Raw genomic sequence first — 24,565 nt, 5'->3', positions numbered from 1 at the left:
TCCAGTACTAAATTGATGATCCCTTGATGCCTCAGAACATGTCCTACCAACAGACCCCTTCTTCTAGTCAAGTTGTGCCACAAACTCCTCTTCTCCCCAATTCTGTTCAATACCTCCCCATTAGTTATGCGATCTACCCATCTAATCTCCAGCATTCTTCTGTAGCACCACATTTCGAAACCTTCTATTCTCTTCTTGTCTAAACTATTTATCGTCCATATTTCACTTCCATACATGGCTACACTCCATACAAATACTTTCAGAAACGACTTCCTGACAAATCAGTACTCAATGTTAACAAATTTCTCTTCTTCAGAAACGCTTTCCTTGCCATTGCCAGCCTACATTTTATATCCTCTCTACTTCGACCATCATCAGTTATTTTGCTCCCCAAATAGCAAAACTCCTTTACTACTTTAAGTGCCTCATTTCCTAATCTAATTCCCTCAGCATCACCCGACTTAATTAGACTACATTCCATTATCCTTGTTTTGCTTTTGTTGATGTTCATCTTATATCCTCCTTTCAAGACACTGTCCATTCCATTCAACTGCTCTTCCAAGTCCTTTGCTGTCTCTGACAGAATTACAATGTCATCGGCGAACCTCAAAGTATTTATTTCTACTCCATGAATTTTAATACCTACTCCGAATTTTTCTTTTGTTTCCTTTACTGCTTGCTCAATATACAGATTGAACAACATCGGGGAGAGGCTACAACCCTGTCTTACTCCCTTCCCAACCACTGCTTCCCTTTCATGTCCCTCGACTCTTATAACTGCCACCTGGTTTCTGTACAAATTGTAAATAGGTTTTCGCTCCCTGTATTTTACCCCTGCCACCTTCAGAATTTGAAAGAGAGTATTCCAGTCAACATTGTCAAAAGCTTTCTGTAAGTCTACAAATGCTAGAAACGTAGGTTTGCCTTTCCTTAATCTCTCTTCTAAGATAAGTCATAGGGTCAGCCTCACGTGCTCCAACATTTCTACGGAATCGAAACTGATCTTCCCCAAGGTCGGCTTCTACCAGTTTTTCCATTCGTCTGCAAAGAATTCGTGTTAGTATTTCGCAACTGTGACTTATTAAACTGATAATTCGGTAATTTTCACATCTGCCAACACCTGCTTCCTTTGGGATTGGAATTATTATACTCTTCTTGAAGTCTAAGGGAATTTTGCCTGTCTCATACATCTTGGTCATCAGATGGTAGAGTTTTGTCGGGACTGGCTCACCCAAGGCTGTCAGTAGTTATAATGGAATGTTGTCTGCTCCTGGAGCCTTGTTTCGATTTAGGTCTTTCAGTGCTCTGTCAAACTCTTCACGCAGTATCACATCTCCCATTTCATCATCATCTACATCCTCTTCCACTTCCATAATATTGTCCTCAAGAACATCGCCCCTGTATAGACCCTCTATATACTCCTTCCACCTTTCTGCTTTCACTTCTTTGCTTAGAATTGGGTTTTCATCTGAGCTCTTGATATTCATGCAAGTGGTTCTCTTTTTCTCCAAAGGTCTCTTTAATTTTCCTGTAGGCAGTATCTATCTTACCCTTCGTGAGATAAGCCTCTACATCCTTACATTTGTCCTCTAGCCATCCCTGTGTAGCCATTTTGCACTTCCTGTCAATCTCATTTTTGAGATGTTTGTATTCCTTTTTGCCTGCTTCATTTACTGCATTTTTGTATTTTCTCCTTTCATCAATTAAATTCGGTATCTCTTCTGTTATCTGAGGATTTCTACTAGCCCTCGTCTTTTTACCTACTTGATCCTCTGCTGCCTTCACTATTTCATTCCTCAAAGCTACTCATTCTTCTTCTACAGTTTTTCTTTCCCCCATTCCTGTCAATTGTTCCCTTATGCTCTCCCTGAAACTCTGTACAACCTCTGGTACTTTCAGTTTATCCAGGTCCCATCTCCTTAAATTCCCACCTTTTTGCAGTTTCTTTAGTTTTAATCTACAGTTCATAACCAATAGATTGTGGTCAGAGTCCACATCTGCCCCTGGAAATGTCTTATAATTTAAAATCTAGTTCCTAAATATAATGTATCTGAAACTTTCTAGTATCTCCAGGATTCTTCCATGTATACAACCTTCTTTCACGATTCCTGAACCAAGTGTTAGCTATGATTAAGTTATGCTCTGTGCAAAATTCGACCAGGCGGTTTGCTCTTTCATTTCTTAGCCCTAATCCATAATCTCCTACTACGTTTCCTTCTCTTCCTTTTCCTACTGTTGAATTCCAGTCACCCATGAGTATTAAATTTTCGTCTCCCTTCACTACCTGAATAATTTCTTTTATCTCATCATACATATCATCAATTTCTTCATCATCTGCAGAGCTAGTTGGCATATAAACTTGTACTACTGTAGTAGACGGGGGCTTCGTGTCTATCTTGGCCACAATAATGCGTTCACTATGCTGTTTCTAGTAGCTTACCCACACGCCTATTTTTTTATTCATTATTAAACCTACTCCTGCATTACCCCTATTTGATTTTATATTTATAACCCTGTATTCACCTGAACAAAAGTCTTGTTCCTCCTTCCACGAACTTCACTAATTCCCACTATATCTAACTTTAACCTATCCATTTCCCTTTTAAATTTTCTAACCTACCTGCCTGGTTAAGGAATCCGACATTGCATGCTCCGATCCATAGAACGCCAGCTTTCTTTCTCCTGATAATGACGTCCTCTTGAGTAGTCCCCGCCCAGAGATCCGAATGGGGGACTATTTTACCTCTGGAATACTTTACCCAAGAGGATGCCATCATCATTTAATCATACAGTAAAGTTGCAAGCCCTTGGGAAAAATTACAGCTGTAGTTTCCCCTTGCTTTCAGCCATTCACAGTACCACAACAGCAAGGTCGTTTTGGTTAGTGTTACAAGGCCAGATCAGTCAATCATCCAGACTGTTGCCCCTTCAACTACTGAAAAGGCAGATGCCCCTGTTCAGGAACCACACGTTTGTCTGGCTTCTCAACAGATACCCCTCCATTGTGGTTGCACCTACGGTATGGCTATCTGTATTGTTGAGGCACGGAAGCCTCCCCACCAACGGCATGGTCCATGGTTCTTGGGGGGATTGAAGAGTTATGAGGCAAAATTTAACATTCATAGTTAGTTGTTGCATTGGAAGTGTATGAGTTAGGGGTTGCGTTTTTTTTTTACCCAAGAACTTATGATTATATTTATTGTTTCAACATGACATTGCTGAGAAAACAACTTACATTTGTCTTATTACTGAAGTGCACTACTCAGTGGTAGTGTTGTATTAACAAGCATTGAAGCAAAAATATGTGAATAAATAACTGTGCACCATAATGTAACGAAACTACATTTAAAAAATTTACAAAAATCTATTCAGTTCAACTCAAAGTCACAGCCAAAATTTATTATTATCTGTGAACAAAGAAAGACACCAAAAGTAACAATCAGATCAACATTATTTAAATAGCTAAAACTTACTGTAATACTTGAGATAGCAGACAGTATTACATTGCAAGAACAAAAACAATAAAATTTAAATTTTATTCATGTTTAATTAAATAAAAATTACTACTAAATGTGATGATCAAACATAAGCTGATAGAAAAAATTATAACACCTAAAAATAATTAATGTAGGCTATTGAAATTTCAGGAATACATATATCTAGATAGCATATTTATTAATATTGCTAGATCACAGGTTAATGTAAGTGCAACAAAATCCATTGTGTATATGAAATGCTAGTACATTAATAACCACCATAACCGCCTAAATGTTGAATGCAAGCAAGCAAACATGCACAGATTGTGTTGTACAGGTGTCATTTGCCAGTCTCTGGGATGGAGTTCGATACCTGTTGCACTTGGTCGATCAATACAGGGTTGGTTATTACTATTGTACGTGACACTGGAGTTGTCGTCCAATAATGTCCCATATGTGGTCGACTGGAGACAGATCTGCTGATTGTGCACACCAAGGCAACATATCAACACACTGCAGGGCACATTGGATTGCAACAGTGCTATGTGAGCGAGCGTTATCCTGTTGGAAGACACTCCTTGAAACGCTGTACATAAATGGCAGCACAACAAATCAACTCAACAGCCTGACGTACAGATTTGCAGTTATGTGGTGTGTGATAACCATGAGAGCGCTCTTGCTGTCATATGAAAACAAACCCTTGCCCATAACTCCAGCTGTAGGTCCTGTGTGTCTAACAAGCAGACAGTTTGGTTGCAGGCCCTCAACTGGCCACCTTCTAACCAACACAAAGCTATCACTGGCACAAGCAGCTGTCATCAGAAAACACAAGAGACCGGCACCCTGCTCTCCGATGAGCTATCGCTGACACCGCTGAAGTCGCAAATGGCGGTGATCTGGGGTCAGTGAAACGCATGCTACAGGCAGCTGGCTCGAAGCTGTCACTGAAGTAGCCGATTTGTAACTGTTCGTTGTGTCAATGTGATGCTAAATGGTGCTCGTATTTCTACTGCAGATGCAGTACGATGGCCCAGAGCGATACGCCAAATATGATATCTTTTCTCTCATTAGTGCCACATGGCAATATGGAGCCCAGTCTACTTACGACCATACATTCCCATGACCACCGATATCACCAATCATGTACAGTGGCACAATCCCTGCCAAGTCTTTCAGCAATATCACAGAAGGAACATCCAGCTTCTCATAGCGCTGTCACATGACGTTGTTCAAACTCAGTGATGTATTGGTCGCCTTAAAAGCATTCTTGACTAAAATCAGCTCACCACGTCCAGCCTCAAAGGTAAGTTATAATCAAGACCATTACACCGTGCCGGCCGGAGTGGCCGTGCGGTTCTAGGCGCTACAGTCTGGAACCGAGCGACCGCTACGGTTGCAGGTTCGAATCCTGCCTTGGGCATGGATGTGTGTGATGTCCTTAGGTTAGTTAGATTTAATTAGTTCTAAGTTATAGGCGACTGATGACCTCAGAAGTTAAGTCGCATAGTGCTCAGAGCCATTTGAACCATTACACCGTGTACTTAAAATAAATCTGATATGGATTTTCGTAGTGGAGCTACTAACGCCACTCTTATGTGACTGGCGCGAAAGGTGAATAGACATCATCTTTCAGATGAGGAAACAAGCCTACCAACTTTCATTTATGTCGTACAACTCTTTCTTGGTGTCGCGATTTTTTTCAGTCAGTGTACTATGATACTCTAACAAAAACAAAAAAAAATTGTAATGACATACTGAGACGTTTACCTCAATACATACAGAATATACACAGAACTAATCCAACATGAAAAATATAGTGATTCTCTTGTACATGCCCTGCAAGCAGAAAATACATCTCATATATTTCGTGGCTGCACAGAAAACCGTTCAGAGAACTAGGTCTATATAATACATAGGTGATCCCCATAAATAAAAGATTGTAAGCACACCCACTGATATCATAACATAAGCTACTCACGGCCAAACAATCCATAAAACCAATACAAACTTACATGCTCATGGGTTAGGCTTGTCAGTGATATGTGCTCTCACACAGTGAAATAACCAGACTTCCACACACTGACATTATAAAAAGAGACAGTACAAAGTGCCTGCAGGGGCAGATGTCAGTTCATACATGATATGTCCCCTTTATGCAAAGATTCTGACTTGTCAATACTGCCTTCATGCACATACAGAACACCACAATTAAAATGTCATGTGATGGTCAATGTACTAGGCTGAGTGCACAATGGCTAGCATCTCACGGGAAAGCTGTAAGCTAGTAACCCTGCTATCATCATATCTAAGATGTCGTGAAAAAGCACCATCGCCAACACACTAAAACCGCCCATTAACAAAAGATGCACTATTATTACATATAGCAACACTAGTAGTAAACCAATTGCACCACTAACAGATGTGATAAGAAGTAAGTGAACATACCTCCTACAATGCCAATAATAGAATCTGATACCACCACATAACAGTACTAGTAATAGCAGTAACACCACTAATAAGGTCAGATACCACAATGTATCAAGACAGACATAAGATTGTCACTGAGTTGTAGCCAGTATGAGCTTTCAGGAAGCTAATGCCTCTTGGACCCAAGCCTTAAACGAAATTTTCAAAACCACCAACATATTAAGATCACTGTTACAATGGCAATATCAATTGAAATGCAACTAATAACCACATATTGAACGGAATGGACAGTGTCTTGAAAGAAGGATACAAGATGAACATCAACAAAAGCAAAATGAGGATAATGGAATGTAGTCAAATTAAATCGGGTGATGCTGAGGGAATTAGATTAGGAAATGAGACACTTAAAGTAGTAAAGGAGTTTTGCTATTTAGGGAGTAAAATAACTGATGATGGTCGAAGTAGAGAAGATATAAAATGTAGACTGGCAATGGCAAGGAAATCGTTTCTGAAGAAGAGAAATTTGTTAACATCGAGTATAGATTTAAGTGTCAGGAAGTCGTTTCTGAAAGTATTTGTATGGAGTGTAGCCATGTATGGTAGTGAAACAAGGACGATAACTAGTTTGGACAAGAAGAGAATAGAAGCTTTCGAAATGTGGTGCTACAGAAGAATGCTGAAGATAAGGTGGGTAGATCACGTAACTAATGAGGAGGTATTGAATAGGACTGGGGAGAAGAGAAGTTTGTGGCACAACTTGACTAGAAGAAGGGATCGGTTGGTAGGACATGTTTTGAGGCATCAAGGGATCACAAATTTAGCATTGGAGGGCAGCGTTGAGGGTAAAAATCGTAGAGAGAGACCAAGAGATGAATACACTAAGCAGATTCAGAAGGATGTAGGTTGCAGTAGGTACTGGGAGATGAAGAAGCTTGCACAGGATAGAGTAGCATGGAGAGCTGCATCAAACCAGTCTCAGGACTGAAGACCACAACAACAACAACCACATATTAGGAATCAATGTATGAATAAGAACATATTAAGAAACGAGAACCTTCAGCAAGGAAGCCTGTAAGCAACAAATGCATAATATAAGAACTAGTCAACCATCCTGAGGTGAACGAGTTCAAACCCACTGTAATACCTACTACACTTATTTAATTCGCGATGAGCAAAGCACTCGAACTATAAATCATTAACACAGCTTAAAAAGCCAGTGGCTTTCTCTTGTCCATATAATTACACATCAACATACGTGAGTCCCTTAGTCGGAGCTCCAGAAAAAAAAAAGTCGTGGCGGAAGTAAATGGAAAATATATAACAATATAAATATAAACGCAAAACACTGAGATTCTTTACCTTTTACATAAAATAAGGTTTGTCTACTGGGATACATTACCTCAAAAATGTTATATATATAGATACGAAGCATTGCATAAAACCTTCACGCAGTTTGTTAACATCACTCTCTGGACGCTTGATTTTACATTTCATGATTACAATTTCTTCCAAGATGTCAGTGTTCAGCCTATAGGGCATTTGTGCGAGATATCTGAATCTTCGCTAACAACCTGCAAGTTCTGTTTATTAAGCACTAAGTGGAAGTAAACGACTGACAGGATTATTCATTTCATCGTGCTCCCTACATCTGATATGGAAGCTTCACTCATCTGGCCTGCGCATCTCGTTCTTCATGATCTATAAACCATTGCCCATTTTTCTTGGATGTTAAATACACAGTTATTACATTTAAGTCTCTCAGCCACCGACCCACCTTACCTGAAACTGGTCGACGTTAATATACTTTGCAATATCTCTTCTTCTTATCGTCCACATTCTACTTAAGGAGGACACTACCCACTGATCCCTTTTTCGTACCATCTCTTTCAATATTCAGTTCTATTTGTTAACCATCTCCCAAGGATAATCTTTCACGTGGGCCATATGTCTAATGGTATCTAGTTCTCTCCTTGTCTCTCTATTGCTCAACGGAATTTCCTGCACTCTATAGAGGATTGCTCTAAAGGCAACGTGTTTAAGGTACGTGGGATGTCCAGAAGAACTTGGTGTCAAATTATATGTTGTGGTGGTCATATCATAAATACTGAACAGAATTTTTCTTTCATTCAGAGAGACGTTTAAATCCAAATAGGATGGCTTATCTTCCTATGATAATACGACGGTATATTTAATATAAGGATTTTGGCTATTAACCGCCTTACACATTTCATCTAACTGATCATTATTACCATAAAAATCTCAATTATATCGTTAGTATACACCTTATAGCCCACTGTCTTGTCCTTGAACGTGGCTGGGCATTAAGGAATCTTTGTTCAAAATGGGCCACGTGAGGCAGTGGCTGTGCGGGAGCCCTCGGCCAACTCCATATTTCATTCGTAAGTTTGTTCCCCTAATTAGAAAGAAGACTACCAATTATAATTTCGTAAGATCAGCAAAGCTCGCAGTCGTCTTGAAAAGTAGTGCCTCCAAATTTTTTATTCTGTCCTCAATATCGGTTGAGATTTTATATGTCATGCATAGCACTTGGTGAACCTTCTGGCATCTGAGGACGACATGATCACCACAATCCTCCTCTCCACGTTTACAGATTCGTGTGTTACTACATCCCAGAAGGTGCAGAATTTTGGGATATGGACCGTGCCCTCGACCTCGTGCACCATACCTAGTTGTGCAATTTGAATATGTTCCCGATGCTTGACTATATGTGTTACACACTCTTTGTAGTGCTCCTAACATCCCAATCAGACAGCTATTCATCTAACTTCGAGGCTCATAAAAGTCTTTTATCAATGATATGCATACCTGTGATCTCATACACATGATCATATTGCTCACACCCTAACCGAAACAGCACTTCCCTATAACAAACCACGATATCCATCAGACATATCCTAATTATCACGAATAAACCCTCTATAGGTGTAGTACAAAAGGCACAGTGAGCTCCACTGAATTTGTTGCAGTATTGTTTTGTTGCTCCCTAGTCTAAGATGATGAGTCAAGATGCTGGTAGTGACGTCCATAATGGTGTTGAAGTTAACTTCGTGATATAACCATACCACATGAAATGGTAATTTATAGTCAGTAGTCCCAGCACAGGCAATATTATGCATAATTTTTGCCGCTTTCTGAGTAACAGATTTTTAGTGTTCTAGATAGTATCTTTTCTCGACTAGAAGAAAGCCTAAATATCTGCTAGCAGTTCTGCGTTTTTCAGGTATTCCATCAAGCCTCACGGAAGGATTCCTACTTAAGAGAAAGCCTTCCCTTCAGAAGTATGTACGTGGTTCTATGAACAGCATTAGTCAGTTTGTTGCTCTTGCACCGACGCTGCATCTGAGGAAGAACATCGCTCGCCTTTGCCTTAAGTCTCGCCATGGAATCTGCAGACACACCTGCTAGGATGTCACAGATGTAACTGGGTTCAATACTAAGATCTCAAACCAGTGGACTACTTACAGAACTTTGAGGTTAGCCCTTGGCAATATTTTTAATTACCTTTCTCTGAAGCCCTGGCATACGATTTAGCAGAGCACTACTCCAACAAATGAGAAGTCAGCTACTACAGAGACCATTTATCCACTTTAAGGCACAAGTTGAATGAATATTTTGAAGTGTTTGCTGATCAGATATGAGCTGTGTCAGGTGGCACATATGTGTTAGGGTGGGGCGCCACATGTAATGACGTGTTAATTGAGGTAGCTAGAGCCAGAACAATTGACGTCTTCATATGTGGAATAAATCTGCAGATATATAGAGAACCAAAGGTGGCCTCACCTACTTCACTACATGAAGCAGTAAGACTGATACTTTTTTGCAAGGTGACTGCAAGGTTCGTCCCTACTCTGTCGCAAAGCAATAAGCTGCGCTACGTTTTTGTAAATGGTACGCATTCCAAACACTGGTATGCAAGTACTGCCTGTCCAAAAGATCAGAGACTGAATCTTCAATAGCTGAATTCTCCACGTGATAGTAGAAAAAAGTGTGAGTACACGTTGGGGAAATGGTCAGGGATCAGGCCCCACCACCCATCCTCCACGCAATGTGGGCAATGTATCCAGCCCAAGACAGAAGTGTAAATGAGGTGACAAACAGTTTTAAAGGCCAATATCAGAGGAAGAGCTGCCAAAGTGTCAGTAGACACAGGAACTCAAATTAAAGCATTATTTGTTTCTCTTAATAATAAGAGTGCACTTAAATCGTGCACATTAGTGTATTAAGAGCAGAAGTAATACTGCCCACAGGAATATGTTCTGTAAACCTGCAGATGCATGGTAAGAACTATGGTTTTGTTATGAAACTTGGGAGAAGAAGCAGAAGGGATTTCAGTGTCATTCTAGAGAAGGATTTCCTACACTGGCACTGAGTGGTGGAAGATTATGGGACGCATATTATTCGATTCAGTGTGGCAGCTATTTCTGTGGAACTCGCGACCCTCAATCGTTAGGAATTTGTGGAATGAGGCCTCTTCCACAACCTCCAACAGAACTACATACATGGGCATTTGGAATTTACACAACTGGTAACAATCAGCGCCTGGCACAGGACAGACTTCACGATCCAAATACTGCCTAGATTGGACTTTCTCGTTGGTACACTCAGTCTAAACAACGTTCTATACAGGTCGTAGATTCATGTGAGAAGTAGTGTAAATAAAATAGAGAGACTGGTAAAGAAGTTTTGTGCTCCAGTATTTATTGATGATTTTCGGTAAGGTGATATAGACATTACACGTGGAACAATACTTGCTAGTGCTCAGGAAGTTGTTGAGGAATAATTTCAGTGAGAAAATAAGTTAAAGCGTAAGAGCAAGAAGCAGCTGACAGAAGGAGAATTTGCACGGTAGCGCCCTTACTTGAAAATCAGGCCTATGAGAAGTTAGCACATTTGCCAGTGTCAGTGTAATCTTTTGTACTCGATATTAAAGGAATATGCTTGGCTGTTCGAGGAACAGCAGTATATGTCAGTCACTGACATTGTACAACACGGAATTCAAACTTAAGACATTAGGCCACTTGCTCAGAAACGGGACAGGTTCGGAACCGGACAGATTCCTATTTTATCTACAATCTGTTGTTCAGGATGTTACACAACAACTGCTAGTTGCAGGGATAGATCAATCCTCTGCGAACTCCTGCGAGGTTCCTATCGTTGTGGTACCCAAAAAGGCAATCAGTAGAGAGAAAGCCTATCGCCTATGCATTAACGTACAAGCAGTAAACAAGGTAACTACCACTGATACCTACCCTCTACCCCATATCGACGAAACATTAGACAGACTGGGAAACTGTAAGCATTTTACTACCTTTCATATGTATTCTAATCAGCACCAAATTCCGATTGCACCAGAATACCTAAAAACCGCATTTGTGGTTCCATGAAGGTTGTATGAGTTTTTGCACATGCCTTTCAGCCTTACAAATGCGCCTGTCACTTTCCAAAGATACGCTGACTTGTTACTAAGATGATTGAAGCCTACAACGTCTTTAGTGTATTTGGATGATATCATATTTTCAAGGAGTACTGAGGAACATTTGGTGAGATTGAGGTACGTTTTACCAAGGTTACAGCTTACACATTTGAATTTAAAATTGTTTTTTCTGCACAATCAAAGGTTAAGTACCTGGGACATATTATCAGTTCAGATGAGGTTAAGACAAATCCACAGCTATCCAAACCAGTTGAGACTCTTCCAGGCCCACTAATGTTAAGGAGATGCAACTTTTCTTGGCCTCACTAATTATTATCATCTTTGGTCATGGATTGTGCTATGACACTCAAACGATTAACTAAGTTGTTAAAGCAAGTTGCAGTGCTTTAGCGGACAGAAGGAATTGAACAGGCTATGAGGAAACTTAAATATGATTTGACAGGTACACATTATTAATATACTGATTCGGAAAAGCCTTTTATCCTTTGAACAGACACCTCGAATATCCTATAAGTGCTATTCTTTGTCAGGAATAATTGCTAGCACTTAAATTCGGAGACAACTATTTTAGATGTTATTTCTACAGAAGAAAATCACTGTGGTCTCTGATTATACTGCTCTTTTGTAAAGGCTCAGTTTAAAGGACCCCAATAGTCATTTGACTCGTTGGGCATTAAAAATCATCAAAGAAGGATTATGACGTATGCCACAAACCAAGCTGTTCACACCTGAGTACTGATGCATTGAGCCATAAGGTCAAAATGATTCAGACTGACAATGTTTTAATAGAAGCATTGAGAGATGTACAGTGTCACTGGTACAATTCTCTTCCACATTTTGTCGCAGTTGATCATATTCCATGACACATAAATCCCCCTGAGCAACAGAGTCATAATTGCAGAAAGAGTTGCAAGCATGTATAATAGCTCAGTATCATGGCACTTTGCAGGCATGTCATAATGGACAAAAACCATGAATGCCAGAATAGACACACGGCATTGAACGGAAGATAGACGGACTAATGTTCAGAAGTACATCCAAAACTACTTGCTTGTTGTCAGAGGTCAGTCCCACCAGGAACTTAATTTGCCTTGCAAACACTTCTAGACGCTACAGACGTTGCAAACCCGTTTCAGAATGTTGCCTTAGACAATGTCAGGTCGTTCCCACAGACCACACAAAATAATAAATATATCCCATCTATCACAGATTTTTTCTTAGATATGCAATTATAGTACAAGTTGCAGATATGACTACAGGAACAGCAACAAGTGCCTTTGTTAATAGTTAAGTTTTATCATTCGGACGTCCTGATAATATTTTGACTGAATGGAAGACTAATTTCATATTCACCCTGTTTTTACAAGTGTACAAATTACTACGAAACAAAAAAAAACAGAGAAACACTCCTTTTCATCCAAAAGGTAATAGCCACCGCCAATGTGTTCATCAAACAACAGTTCGGCTGTTGTCTTACTACATAAACCACTCAATGACTGGGACAGGTAGGTTTCCTATGTAACTTCTGCGTAAAATAGTCATATACATGCATCAACTAGGCATACATCCTACGAGGAAGTATATGACGGTCTATGAGCTCCCCATCTTAACATGATAAACTCCAATCTGTCGTGGATCTGGCAGAAGTTGTCACCTCAAGGCTATCCGGAAGGAGATCAAGCAAAATAAATATAAGCAACCCAGAAAACAAAATGAACGACGTAACAAAGTGGCTGTGCTTTCTCTGTATAAACCTGGGGACCTACTTTTGATTCGTAAGCCCATGATTAAGAAAGGGAAGACTAAGAAATTCATGCCTCAATACGAAACCCCTTTTTCGATCATACGAGTAACTTCTGTTAATGCAGACCATACAGTGGTAGTACATTATGTCTGGTTACAACTGTATCATGATAAAGCTCTGCCACCCTCTGTAGTGTCACTTAGTCCAGCTCAAAATAGTTTATGCAGAAATGCAGGAAAAAAAGGACAAGTTGCTGTCAGCATATACTCAGTATGCCTTGAGGTCATGGGACTGAGGTATTGTTTGTTTGAACGAGTTTCATGTGACATTTTATTCTGTATAGGAGTGATTTCACTGTGGGAAGAAATGTATTTTATTGATGCAGTTGTGAGTAATAATTCTGTCGTTCAGTCAGTCATTTTGACTGACTAGTGCAAACGAATTGTGCTAGAATGTGAACCAGTCTCCAGTTGAGGCTAGTTTGCCATCTCTCTTTTGCAGTTTCTTTTTTTTTTTTTTTTTTTTTTTTTACGCAAGAATTGCTTTCTACAGTAGGATTGTGCCTTGCTGTCTTCTAAGTTACTGTATATTAATAGCAAAGTAACGAGAGCAATGATAACGTAAAAGATTAAAGTGTGACGGGAAGTAATTGCTTATACAGTGGACAAGAGTTTAGAGAGATCAGTTGTTTTACAATTATAATGTACCACTAAAAGAGAATGTGAGAGGCTGCTATTCATCATCATCAGGAGGTTACTATGTTACTCTGTAAAGCTTTAGAAGTTCCTTTAAGTGAGAAACGCACTGTGGTGATACATGAAATGACTGTAACTTTTGCGTTATGTGCACTAAAGATTTTATATCATGTGAAATGGACTTTTTACGAACGCATTTACACTAGTGAAAGCGAGGTTTAATCAGTACTACATTGCTATAAGATGAGAATGACAGTTTTAAAGTAGAAGAATGTTTTTCTTAACCAGCTCATAAGCAGCGTTGAAGTGAAATAGAAAACTGGAAACGTTAAAAACAAAGTGTCTTTCCAGTAACTGCTATTAATTGAATGGTTTCTTTACAGCAATACATATTTTTCTTTTGCCGAGTTTTGTACGAAAAACACAAACACCATATTTTCACTTATTATCAGATGTCATGCTATTTCCACTTCACTATCAAAATTTACTTTAGGATTCATAGGTCTCTTGTCCACAATAGGCAAATAAAGTACTTAATTAAATACATGAAGAGACAAGAGATAGGTGCATTCATTTATATAACAGTTAAGAATCGAATTTGGAACAATCAGCGGACCTCTACAGGGTGGTCCATTGATAGTGACCAGGCCAAATATCTCACGAAATAAACGTCAAACGGAAACACTACAAAGAACGAAACTCGTCTAGCTTGATGGGGGAAACCAGATGGCACTATGGTTGGCCCGCTAGTTGGCGCTGCCATAGGTCAAACGGATATCAACAGCGTTTTTTTAAAATAGGAACTCCCATTTTTTATTACATATTCGTGTAGTACGTAAGGAAATATGAATGTTTTAGTTGGACCACTTATTTCGCTTTGTGACAGATCGTGCTGCAATAGTCACAAACGTATAAGTACGTGGTATCACATAACATTCTGCCAGTGCGGACGGTATTTGCTTCGTGATACATTACCCGTGTTAAAATGGATCGCTTACCAATTGCGGAAAAGGTCGACATCTTGTTGATGTACAGCTATTGTGATCAAAATGCCAAACGGGCGTGTGCTATGTATGCTGCTCGGTATCCTGGACAACATCATCCAAGTGTCCGGACCGTTCGCCGGATAGTTACGTTATTTAAGGAAACAGGAAGTGTTCATCCACATATGAAACGACAACCACGACCTGCAACAAATGACGATGCCCTAGTAGGTGTTTTAGCTGTTGTCACGGCTAATCCGCACATCAGTAGCAGACAAATTGCGCGAGAATCTGGAATCTCAAAAACGTCGGTGTTGAGAATGCTACATCAACATCGATTGCACCCTAACAATATTTCTATGCGCCAGGAATTGCATGGCGACGACTTTGAACGTCGTATACAGTTCTGCCACTGGGAACAACAGAAATTACGGGGTAATGACAGATTTTTTGCACGGGTTCTATTTAGCGACGAAGCGTCATGCACCAACAGTGGTAACGTAAACCGGCATAATATGCACTATTGGGCAACGGAAAATCCACGATGTCTGCGTCAAGTGGAACATCAGCGACCTTGGCGGGTTAATGTATGGTGCAGAATTATGGGAGGAAGAATAATTGGCCCCCATATAATCGATGGCAATTTAAATGGTGCAATGTATGCTGATTTCCTACGTAATGTTCTACTGATGTTACTACAAAATGTTTCACTGCATGACAGAATGGCAATGTACTTCCAACATGATGTATGTCCGGCTCATAGATCGCATGCGGTTGAAGCAGTATTGAATAGCATATTTCATTACAGGTGGATTGGTCGTCAAAACCACACCAAAGCCCGCACGTTCACCGGACCTGACGTCCCCGGATTTCTTTCTCTGGGGAAAGTTGAAGGATATTTGCTATCGTGATCCACCGACAACGCCTGACAACATGCGTCAGCGCACTGACGATGCATGTGCAAACATTACATAAGGCGAACTACTCGCTGTTGAGAGGAATGTCGTTACACGTATTGCCAAATGCGCTGAGGTTGACGGACATCATTTTGAGCATTTATTAATGTGGTATTTACAGGTAATCACGCTGTAACAGCATGCGTTCTCAGAAATGGTAAGTTCACAAAGGTACATGTATCACATTGGAACAACCGAAATAAAATGTTCAAACGTACCTACGTTCTGTATTTTAATTTAAGAAACCTACCTGTTACCAACTGTTCATCTAAAATTGCGAGCCATATGTTTGTGACTATTAGAGCGCCATCTATCACAAAGCGAAAAAAGTGGTCCAACTAAAACATTCATATTTCTTTACGTACTACACAAATATGTAATAAAAAATGGGAGTCCCTATTTTAAAAAACGCAGTTGGTATCCGTTTCACCTATGGCAGCGCCATCTAGCGGGCCAATCATAGCGCCATCTGGTTTGCCCCTTCAGGCTAGACAAGTTTCGTTCTTTGTAGTTTTTTCGTTTGACGCTTATTTAGTGAGATATTTGGCCCAGTCACGATCAATGGACCACCCTGTATATCAAGTGTTTGGAATTAACACTAAAGACTAATTTATGGAATGAGTAACCTACATAGATCATGTACTTGACACACTCGCTTAAAATCTGGAAATCACAGCTATTTTAAATTACCCAAGAGGCTCGTAGTACACACTGGTGGGAAGTTAAAATGTATAAAACAGTATTATCTGGAGGTTGTGTTAGCCTTTTGTAAACAAAGAATAACACACACTGCAAAATTTTACTAGTAGTCAGGCAAACGCATGCATATAGTGTAGCATACGTTAATGTTTGGCAGCACCTTTGCACGTCAGATGATCTATATTCTTTGTATGTAAAGGATAAAATGGTTCAAATGGCTCTGAGCACTATGGGACTTAACTTCTGAGGTCATCAGTCCCCTAGAACTTAGAACTACTTAAACCTAACTAACCTAAGGACATCACACACATCCATTCCCGAGGTAGGTTTCGAACCTGCGACCGTAGCGGTCGCGTGGTTCCACACTGCAGCGCCTAGAACCGCTCGGCCACTTCGGCCGGCTAAATCCTGGTCTTCGTAATTTGTGGTGGAATGTATCGTACCTCATGTGGACTGATCTGGTGAAACAAGCGATTTATGGTTATGAGTTTTGTCATATGCCATTATAGAAACTGTATTACGCCTTTAAGAACTACACTTTCCTCGTTTCTCAACCTACTTTACAATAGACTTCAGACGTGAAATTCTGAACATCATCACAAGTAAGTCCATTGTCAGAAGACACTGCTACGTGTTGAGAACACAGATCCAGCATGACATAAATACAGGGTATCAATAGTAGGTCAGGAGAACGAAAGCATAGATAAGTTGAATTATATAGTGCTTCTGTATCACAAATAACTTAACTTCATTACCAGACAATGATACTTGAAACGCACTAAAGACACAGAGGGTGTCAAACGCAGGTTCCTAGCAATGGTTTGTGAAAGGTAATGTTTAATTATATCCAGTTCTATATGAAGTTAAGAGACAAACAATTTTCAAACAACAGTAGCACCTTCACTGTCGTATTGATGAATAAGAAATACTTAGGGTTTTGCAAAGAAGGGTAGATGCATTGATTGTTGTAATTACACAGTGATGGGTTAACTGTTCTTGTCACTGCGACAGTTACTGTGAAATCATGCCATTCATAAATGTTCATTTGCATTTAACTTTAAATATTTCCATGAGTACCTCTTTTTATGCTTTGGTTACTTTTTTCTGTATTTTGTTTACTGTATTTTAAGTGTGATAAAAATGACGTCATTATAGTCACTGTGCTCTGAGACTTGACAAAAACAGTGAGATCGTTTGTTGTACTAATATGTGGGAGATTACCTTTCTTTAAGCTTTAACACAGTATTTCATTTGAAATACTCTGATCGTCAGTGTGCATCGTTCTTATACAACAATGATTTTATTTTTTCCTTTTGTGGGTAAGCCAGTAACTGTGATTTAATATCCTTCTGGGAAAACTTACTTATTACATGCACTGCCGTGACGCATGTTATCTTTCCATCCACTTTTGGTATCATGAACTACACTGCGTGTACTCTGGCCAAGTAATACAGTACTATTTCTTAATTGTAGTTGCGCTTTCACTACATCTACCAGTATTCAAATGTGTACGCATAATTAAAAAGAGTTATTCCCACAAGACCTGATGGGAGTTACCTGTATTAGAAATGGTAAATATCCAAGTGGACATAATTTTGATACAACCCCACAGATACGAATAAAGGTATGTATGGATCCATGGTTGTACCATTTTGCTGTTAGACAATCCTATGGTGCTTGCACGTGATAATGAAGATTATGCTAGCCTTTTTTTTAACCTGGCTATCTGCTAAAAATGCATGTAGAGTCACCGATTCTCATTCTCAGTAAACAAGGAGGAATAGGGACAACCTCTCAATGACATGGTTTCTTACACTACTGCTAATGTGTGATGAACAGTCACCCTGTACTGCTGGAGAAATTCTGTAGTCACATATCATTGCAGTTAGTTTCTTAACCCTTCCCTGTTACTCCTGTCCCTACTATCATGTCCCTCTATCTGTTCTGTTCTTCTTCTTACGTTAAGAAGGGACTAGTCTGAGCACATCTTGACCATGTGACTCTCATAGTACCATAGTTCCAGTTCTATTTCACTATTCCAGCCAATACTATGAGTTATCGCTGCTGCCTTGTTGCAGTGTCTGCTTTAACTATTCTCCAAAGACTTATTGCACGGTATGTGCCGTCTCTCAATTGGTTAGTTAACCAAGGAGCCAGGGTTATTTTCTAGAGGAATGATTTGGCACATCAGTTGCCAAACGGTAAGTGTTTTATCAGTGACAGGAATATAGCTAAGTACTTCATCTAGGCCCCCAATAAGCCTACTTATTATTTATCCACATCATCTTGGCTCATATATCTTACCAATGGGAATATCACCACTCCATTCATGTGTTTCACAAATTAGATGTATACCTTGTTAATTATGGACTTACCACTCCATAAGAGAACTATCTGGAACCTTGATCATTCTTTTAAGATATTCATATGGTGTGTTTCAATTGGACAAAGGTGATTCCAGAAAGTTTAGAACTGCTTCCAATGTGCATCATAGTCTGAAAGTAATAGCACTGCTCTCTCTTACACTGTCTTTCTTTACAACAACTTATATTTAACATAAGGATGTACGACCAATAAACAATGATATAGTGTGAGAAATGTGATATGCCTTGTTCGATGTACAGCCCTCCTGTTTATTCCATATCATTAACTGCTCAAAAATTTATGTGTGAAAGGAACCAATGAGACTCGCTAGACAGGCAGTTAGTGTCTTTCAACATCTACCCCATGCAAATGAGACAGGAGGATGTTGCTTGGCCTTCTGGTTCCTCCAGGGGCGTCCTCCTAACACGGTGTGGTTAGCCATCACAGACTCTGGTCTGGTCTCACCACTTACTTATGATTTGTCTTTATACTATGGTCCTTTCTACCATCATTCATCTTGCTGTCACACAAAAACATGAGTGCCCCACTTGCACACTGAAAACTACAGTACCTCACTTATGGTTGTAGTGGCTCCACTCACACACAACAGAAACACCTATGAAACACAACATTCGCTCTTGGACCCTAACAAAGTGTTCCCTGAACGGGTAACTATCTCTAATTCATACACTATCATGTTATTTTGACTCATCATGTTTCACCTACCACTGACACTGCTTTTAATACTCTGTGTACACAGGCAATAATGTTCCACATTGTTTCCAGTATTAACACTGATCTACCCTTGAGTATCTATCTCTTTAGTATATTTTTAAAATAATACTGGAGCCTCCATTTGATGCTTATGAACACTTGTGCTACATTACTCGTCGTCATTGAGCAAAAGGGGACCTAAGAGATTATCTACATATTCCACTGCATGAAATGTATCATTCAGCAGTACACAATCACATTTATCAAGCAGTTCCTGGCACCACACCAATTTCAGCCTTGCTCACTCCTTCAAGAAGAAATATGAATAATGATGTCTTTTCCCAATGTGGCCGCCACCAATGTTATCAGTTACGCTCATACTCTAATTAAATACTCACTAAACCACAATTTTGTGCATTTGTCCCTCCAGTGATGTGTTTTACCTACCAGTTAGGCTCTGCTATTTTGATGACATGAGTGCAAACACATCTGATGACCATCATTCCGTGTATGGAAAGATTTAGAATGCTTCAAGCAATCTGTTCAACTGCTCTGTGCTTGCCCATCTGTCACTAAGCATGAGAGCAGTGACTCTGTATATGCATACATTTCTGATACTGGTTACTTTTGTGACTCATGTCCACTAATACGTACCACATTATGCATTCACATGTAGTACACTATAAACACGTATACAGTTGGACACACCCCAGTGTCTTACATACCTACAAAGATAACGTACTACTTGCCAGCATTGCATCACTGAGAAAAACTATGAATGCTTTGCCTCTTTTAACTCATTTACTTACCACGTGTATCTATAGGCGTTTCTGCCCATTTCACATTCCTTTACTACCTTTAGCTTTGACATATTTTTATAGCACCAGAATAAAATTCTATGGCTTTATGACACTAATCTTGTATGGCAGCAGCACACTCACTTCGATTCCTACTACTCATAAGTTCATTACACCTTGATAGGCTGATGAGATGACGAAAAACGACTGATTCATCTAGCAACAAGCTCCTGCCCTTCCTATTACTTCCCTTTATGATTAAATGTAAGTTGCAGTAATTGTAGTGCATGATGTCACCTCTTTTCCTGTTAATTTATTTGTTTCTCACTTCATACTGTCATGTTCTGCCATCTGTTTATTATCACCTAATTTAATTAGGACTGGCTTGGACCAGTAAGGTCCCTCAACAGTCACAAGACTACAATCCTTTTCAAAAATTGACTACTGTGAACACCTGTTTTCAGTCCATTACATAGGCTACCCTGTATGGTGCATAACATGCTGGTTTGCTTGAGACATCACGTGCATGGACAGTTGATCATGATTCCCTACCTAGTTCACCTCCCATCCTTATTAAACCATCTGTTATATTTTAATACATTATAATTATAATTGTAACCAATACCAGCAACTTTAATTTCGTTACAGACAATTGAAGCTGGTTTGGCCATTTTCCTATCAGGTTAGCCCTCTACTCTTTCCCATAGCTCACCAAGGGAGGTATCACTACTGGGTAGGTCCACTGGCTCCTATTTTGACATCCTTGTCCTAAATCTAACATCTCCATATTCATGCCCGTTTACATAATGGACACTTCCAAAATGTGGTTTCATTCTCATTAGATTTTCAGAAAAGTGAGGATAGAAACTCACATTCGATTTAACAACAAAGTATATAATTAGTACAGCTACAGTAAACCATACACATTAGCCAACTGTTGACCAAATTCTGCAATATGCTAGGCTATAACGTCTTATGTCCCTTCTAAAAGGATGCCAAAAGCAACTGGCTGTGAATTCAGTCCTCTCAACATTCAGCCCTACTCAACATAAATCATCACTATTTTTTCGAAAGAATACCGAACTTTTAAACTTGTGCAAAATTTCAAGACAACTAGCACCTGTGAACAAGCTATAAATACTGCTGATCAATCATCTTGACTGTGAAGCCATCGAACATTTGTACCCTGTTGAAATTGCCTCCACATGAGTGCTAACTTTTGCAGCATGCAAGCAGAAATGACCAGACAATGGGTACTACCATCTCTGTCTTTTCATACTGATTTAATTCTCCTTCACTAAATTATAGACTCTGTTCATCCTGTAAACAACCAGTCACAGTACCACTCCGCCATGCTATGCGAGTTTGGTTTAATGGAAGTGCAGCTGTGCTGAAAACAAATTTGGTATCCCTGATCAGACTGACGCTGATCGCTGTGACAAAGCTCCCCAGCGAGCTTCATTCTTTGTTACGCAGTATCATGAAATCCTAGTATGCTTGCATGTATGGCTCACTCACAATGAAGACCTTTCAGCTACCAACTGACAAACCCATAATATAGTCACTGTGCTAATACTGCAATATTAGGGACTTAAAAACGCGCTCCAGCGTGACTTAATAACCATTCACAGGGAACTGTGCAAACTCACTGCTACTCTGGAAATAACTAAAGCCTTACAGATCTTGTTGTATAACACCCAAGCAACAGTTGAATGTTCAAACCCTGCTCACTACCATTCAGCCATGACTGCAAGAGAGACTCAGCCCTAACTTAGTGCCAGCTGAAACCTTCCAGCAAAGCATAACTAATAATTCATTTCATGCATCAGTACACATGCAAATGATCTACTCCACGTAGGTATCAACCTTGCTGTATTATTGCACTAATGCTATTGTACAACTGTCATGATATACAGATGTGTTAAATGTGCAGATATCCCTGCCCATGACTTCCACCAGTTGCAAATTTGAATGTTATCACCTTTTCTTTACTTGTCGCCTGTGTAGCTACTTATGAACGCCATGTTTGGCAAATGGACGTCCTGTTTGCTTGCAAGTGTTATTCATCAGACTGTCATGTAGTTCGAGTTTCACCTGTGCATTTATAATAATTATTATAAGAGGCCTAACTTATTACTCTGAGCCAGTGTCATGAATTGTGAAATTGCATTGCTTTTAGAGGGTCCTAAATAATTCCGTTGCTCTAGCACATTTGTTGCAATCCACAAATCTCTATTTATGCCCATTGGGAACAGATTACCGTATTTGGTAGCACAGTCAACTATAGCAGCAGTTCTCTGCTGTAACCATACATTTACACTTCTGACTTATCGAGTTTCTCTAACATATGATGCATATAACAATTATGATGTATCACACCCACCATTAGCTTATCTGCTCATTTAACTTACAAACACAACAGCTTTAAACTTTTTCTGCTAATTTGCCTGAAACACCTTTTGTGACGGCACCTAACTGACAGCCTGTCTAAACTACCAAACAAATCGAAGACTCGCTTTCTGCAAACCACTGACGAATACTAGCTTGGGAAAATTGCAAGTTACCACTGACCACATCAATGCACACTTCACTGAGTGGAGTAAGCTGGAATACCTACATACAGTGGTTGCCCTGGTGTCATCTCTCTTGCAGTCACTGTAGTTGTCCTCATAATTGTTATATGGATCATATGTAATCAAGGATATTGTGAAGTATTCAGATCACCAAAACCAGTGGTGGACAGGCAGCAGCTGTTGGGTAATTTTATACTTAAGTGGATTTTGGATCCTGGCACAATTCAGTCACAACTCTCGTTTATGACTAAGCATTAGGAGAAGGGATGCTAATATGTATTAGTTTGTTTCCATTGCATAATTTTGTCATTTTTCTTATTCTGTAACATGGGAGAGTTACATTCCACTCAGTTAAGGACCAAACCAATGAGGTAGGATTTAACAATCAGTATCAATTGAGTACATGAAATAAGATTTAATAAAACAATGATAGTGCTACAGTTGTCTTAATGAGATTAGCTTATTATGGATATATAATCAGTTTGTAATGTATCCTTCAATAACTTTGTAATGTTAACTTTTATACTACAAACTGCAGAGATTATAGAAAAATTATGAATCTTACCAATATTATTTAGCTAAACCTCCTTTTGTATTGAAATACCCAGCCTGCCTTTGCTGCTGCACCCCTTCGATGCTGTGTTACAGTCTTTCATGATCTTCACAACTGGTAACAACAAATGGTGGCCCCAATGCTGTCATTCCTGACCACAATACTATATCACTGCCCACGGGAATCACCACTGCAGCAGCCTAGCCACTGCACAGCTGACGCATCTTGACAGCCCTCATGCTGTCCCTGCTGCCTCAGAACGTGGTTGGCACATCTGTTGCCTCTGCACTACAACACCACTGTACCAGTGCATCATCTCACTTGGCTGTATATATTTCTACAATAACCAAAATCAGTCAATTCGAACTCATAATTATTGTACTATTATCTGTAACTTCTTAAATACTTTTGAGTTTTCTATTTCTGTCCACTTTTTTTACTGTATTTTGGAAATTCTTTGTTTCCCATATTAGAAGCTTGCATCCCTTAGCAAGAGCCACCCGTCCAAAGGATCATTTTCAAACATTAAACTACCACTTTTGTAGTTTTGAAATAATTAGCCTGATGCTATGGAGTGAGACTGAAATGTGTGTGGTAGACTGACAGACTGAGTGGGAAAAACTTCATGAAATATGTTTCACTGCAGAGCTGTGACTAGGCAGGGGCTGGTTCTGTACCAGTTACCACTGTATATGCCTTCCTCACATTCATACCATTCTGACAGTGAGGATGCTGATGGGTTACACTTCCAGGAAGCATTGCTAGTGAGGAAAAATTCCATAAACCTATCCAGCAACCAATCAGACAGCTGTTAATGGTCACACAGGGTCAAAGAGCATAGCGAGGTTCAATTTGGCTCTCTTGGAACCAGCTTTCAGTCTGATCAGATGTGCCCTGCCACCCTATTCTCCAGCACTATGCCCTCAGTTGTTAGTGACCTTACAGGTAGAGTTCTGATGTAAACACCAGTCAGAAGTTTTAAAGCACTCTCCGTTGTTTTTTTTTAACAGTATGCTTGATTGCCATGTGTTCCTGGAGCCACATCCTACAATTGACTTTTCCTTGACAATTCTTGTACAATAATTTATTCTGTAGTGATTAGCTTAGGTAATTATTTAAATAGGTGCAG

At 39.6% G+C, this 24,565-nt stretch overlaps 1 protein-coding gene across 2 annotated transcripts in view; it reads right to left on the bottom strand.

Annotated features, from left to right (window-relative positions):
* Positions 1 to 3,261: 3,261 nt before the first annotated feature.
* LOC126427086 (zinc finger protein 99-like) overlaps positions 3,262 to 24,565 on the bottom strand; it is a 146,540-nt gene continuing 125,236 nt past the window's right edge. The window contains exon 7 of one of the 2 annotated variants that reach the window (XM_050089269.1): positions 3,262 to 3,407. In XM_050089269.1, the coding sequence (XP_049945226.1) occupies positions 3,385 to 3,407 (23 nt within the window). In that variant the 3' untranslated portion in view covers positions 3,262 to 3,384. The remainder of the gene's footprint in view (positions 3,408 to 24,565) is intronic. The other variant, XM_050089271.1, reaches the window with a different exon arrangement.

Source organism: Schistocerca serialis, chromosome 11, assembly GCF_023864345.2.
Source record: "Schistocerca serialis cubense isolate TAMUIC-IGC-003099 chromosome 11, iqSchSeri2.2, whole genome shotgun sequence".
In the NCBI taxonomy this organism is placed as follows: Eukaryota; Metazoa; Arthropoda; class Insecta; order Orthoptera; family Acrididae; genus Schistocerca; species Schistocerca serialis.
The sequence above is the reverse complement of the archived record's forward strand: the minus strand, read 5'-3'. Positions and strand labels throughout refer to the sequence as shown.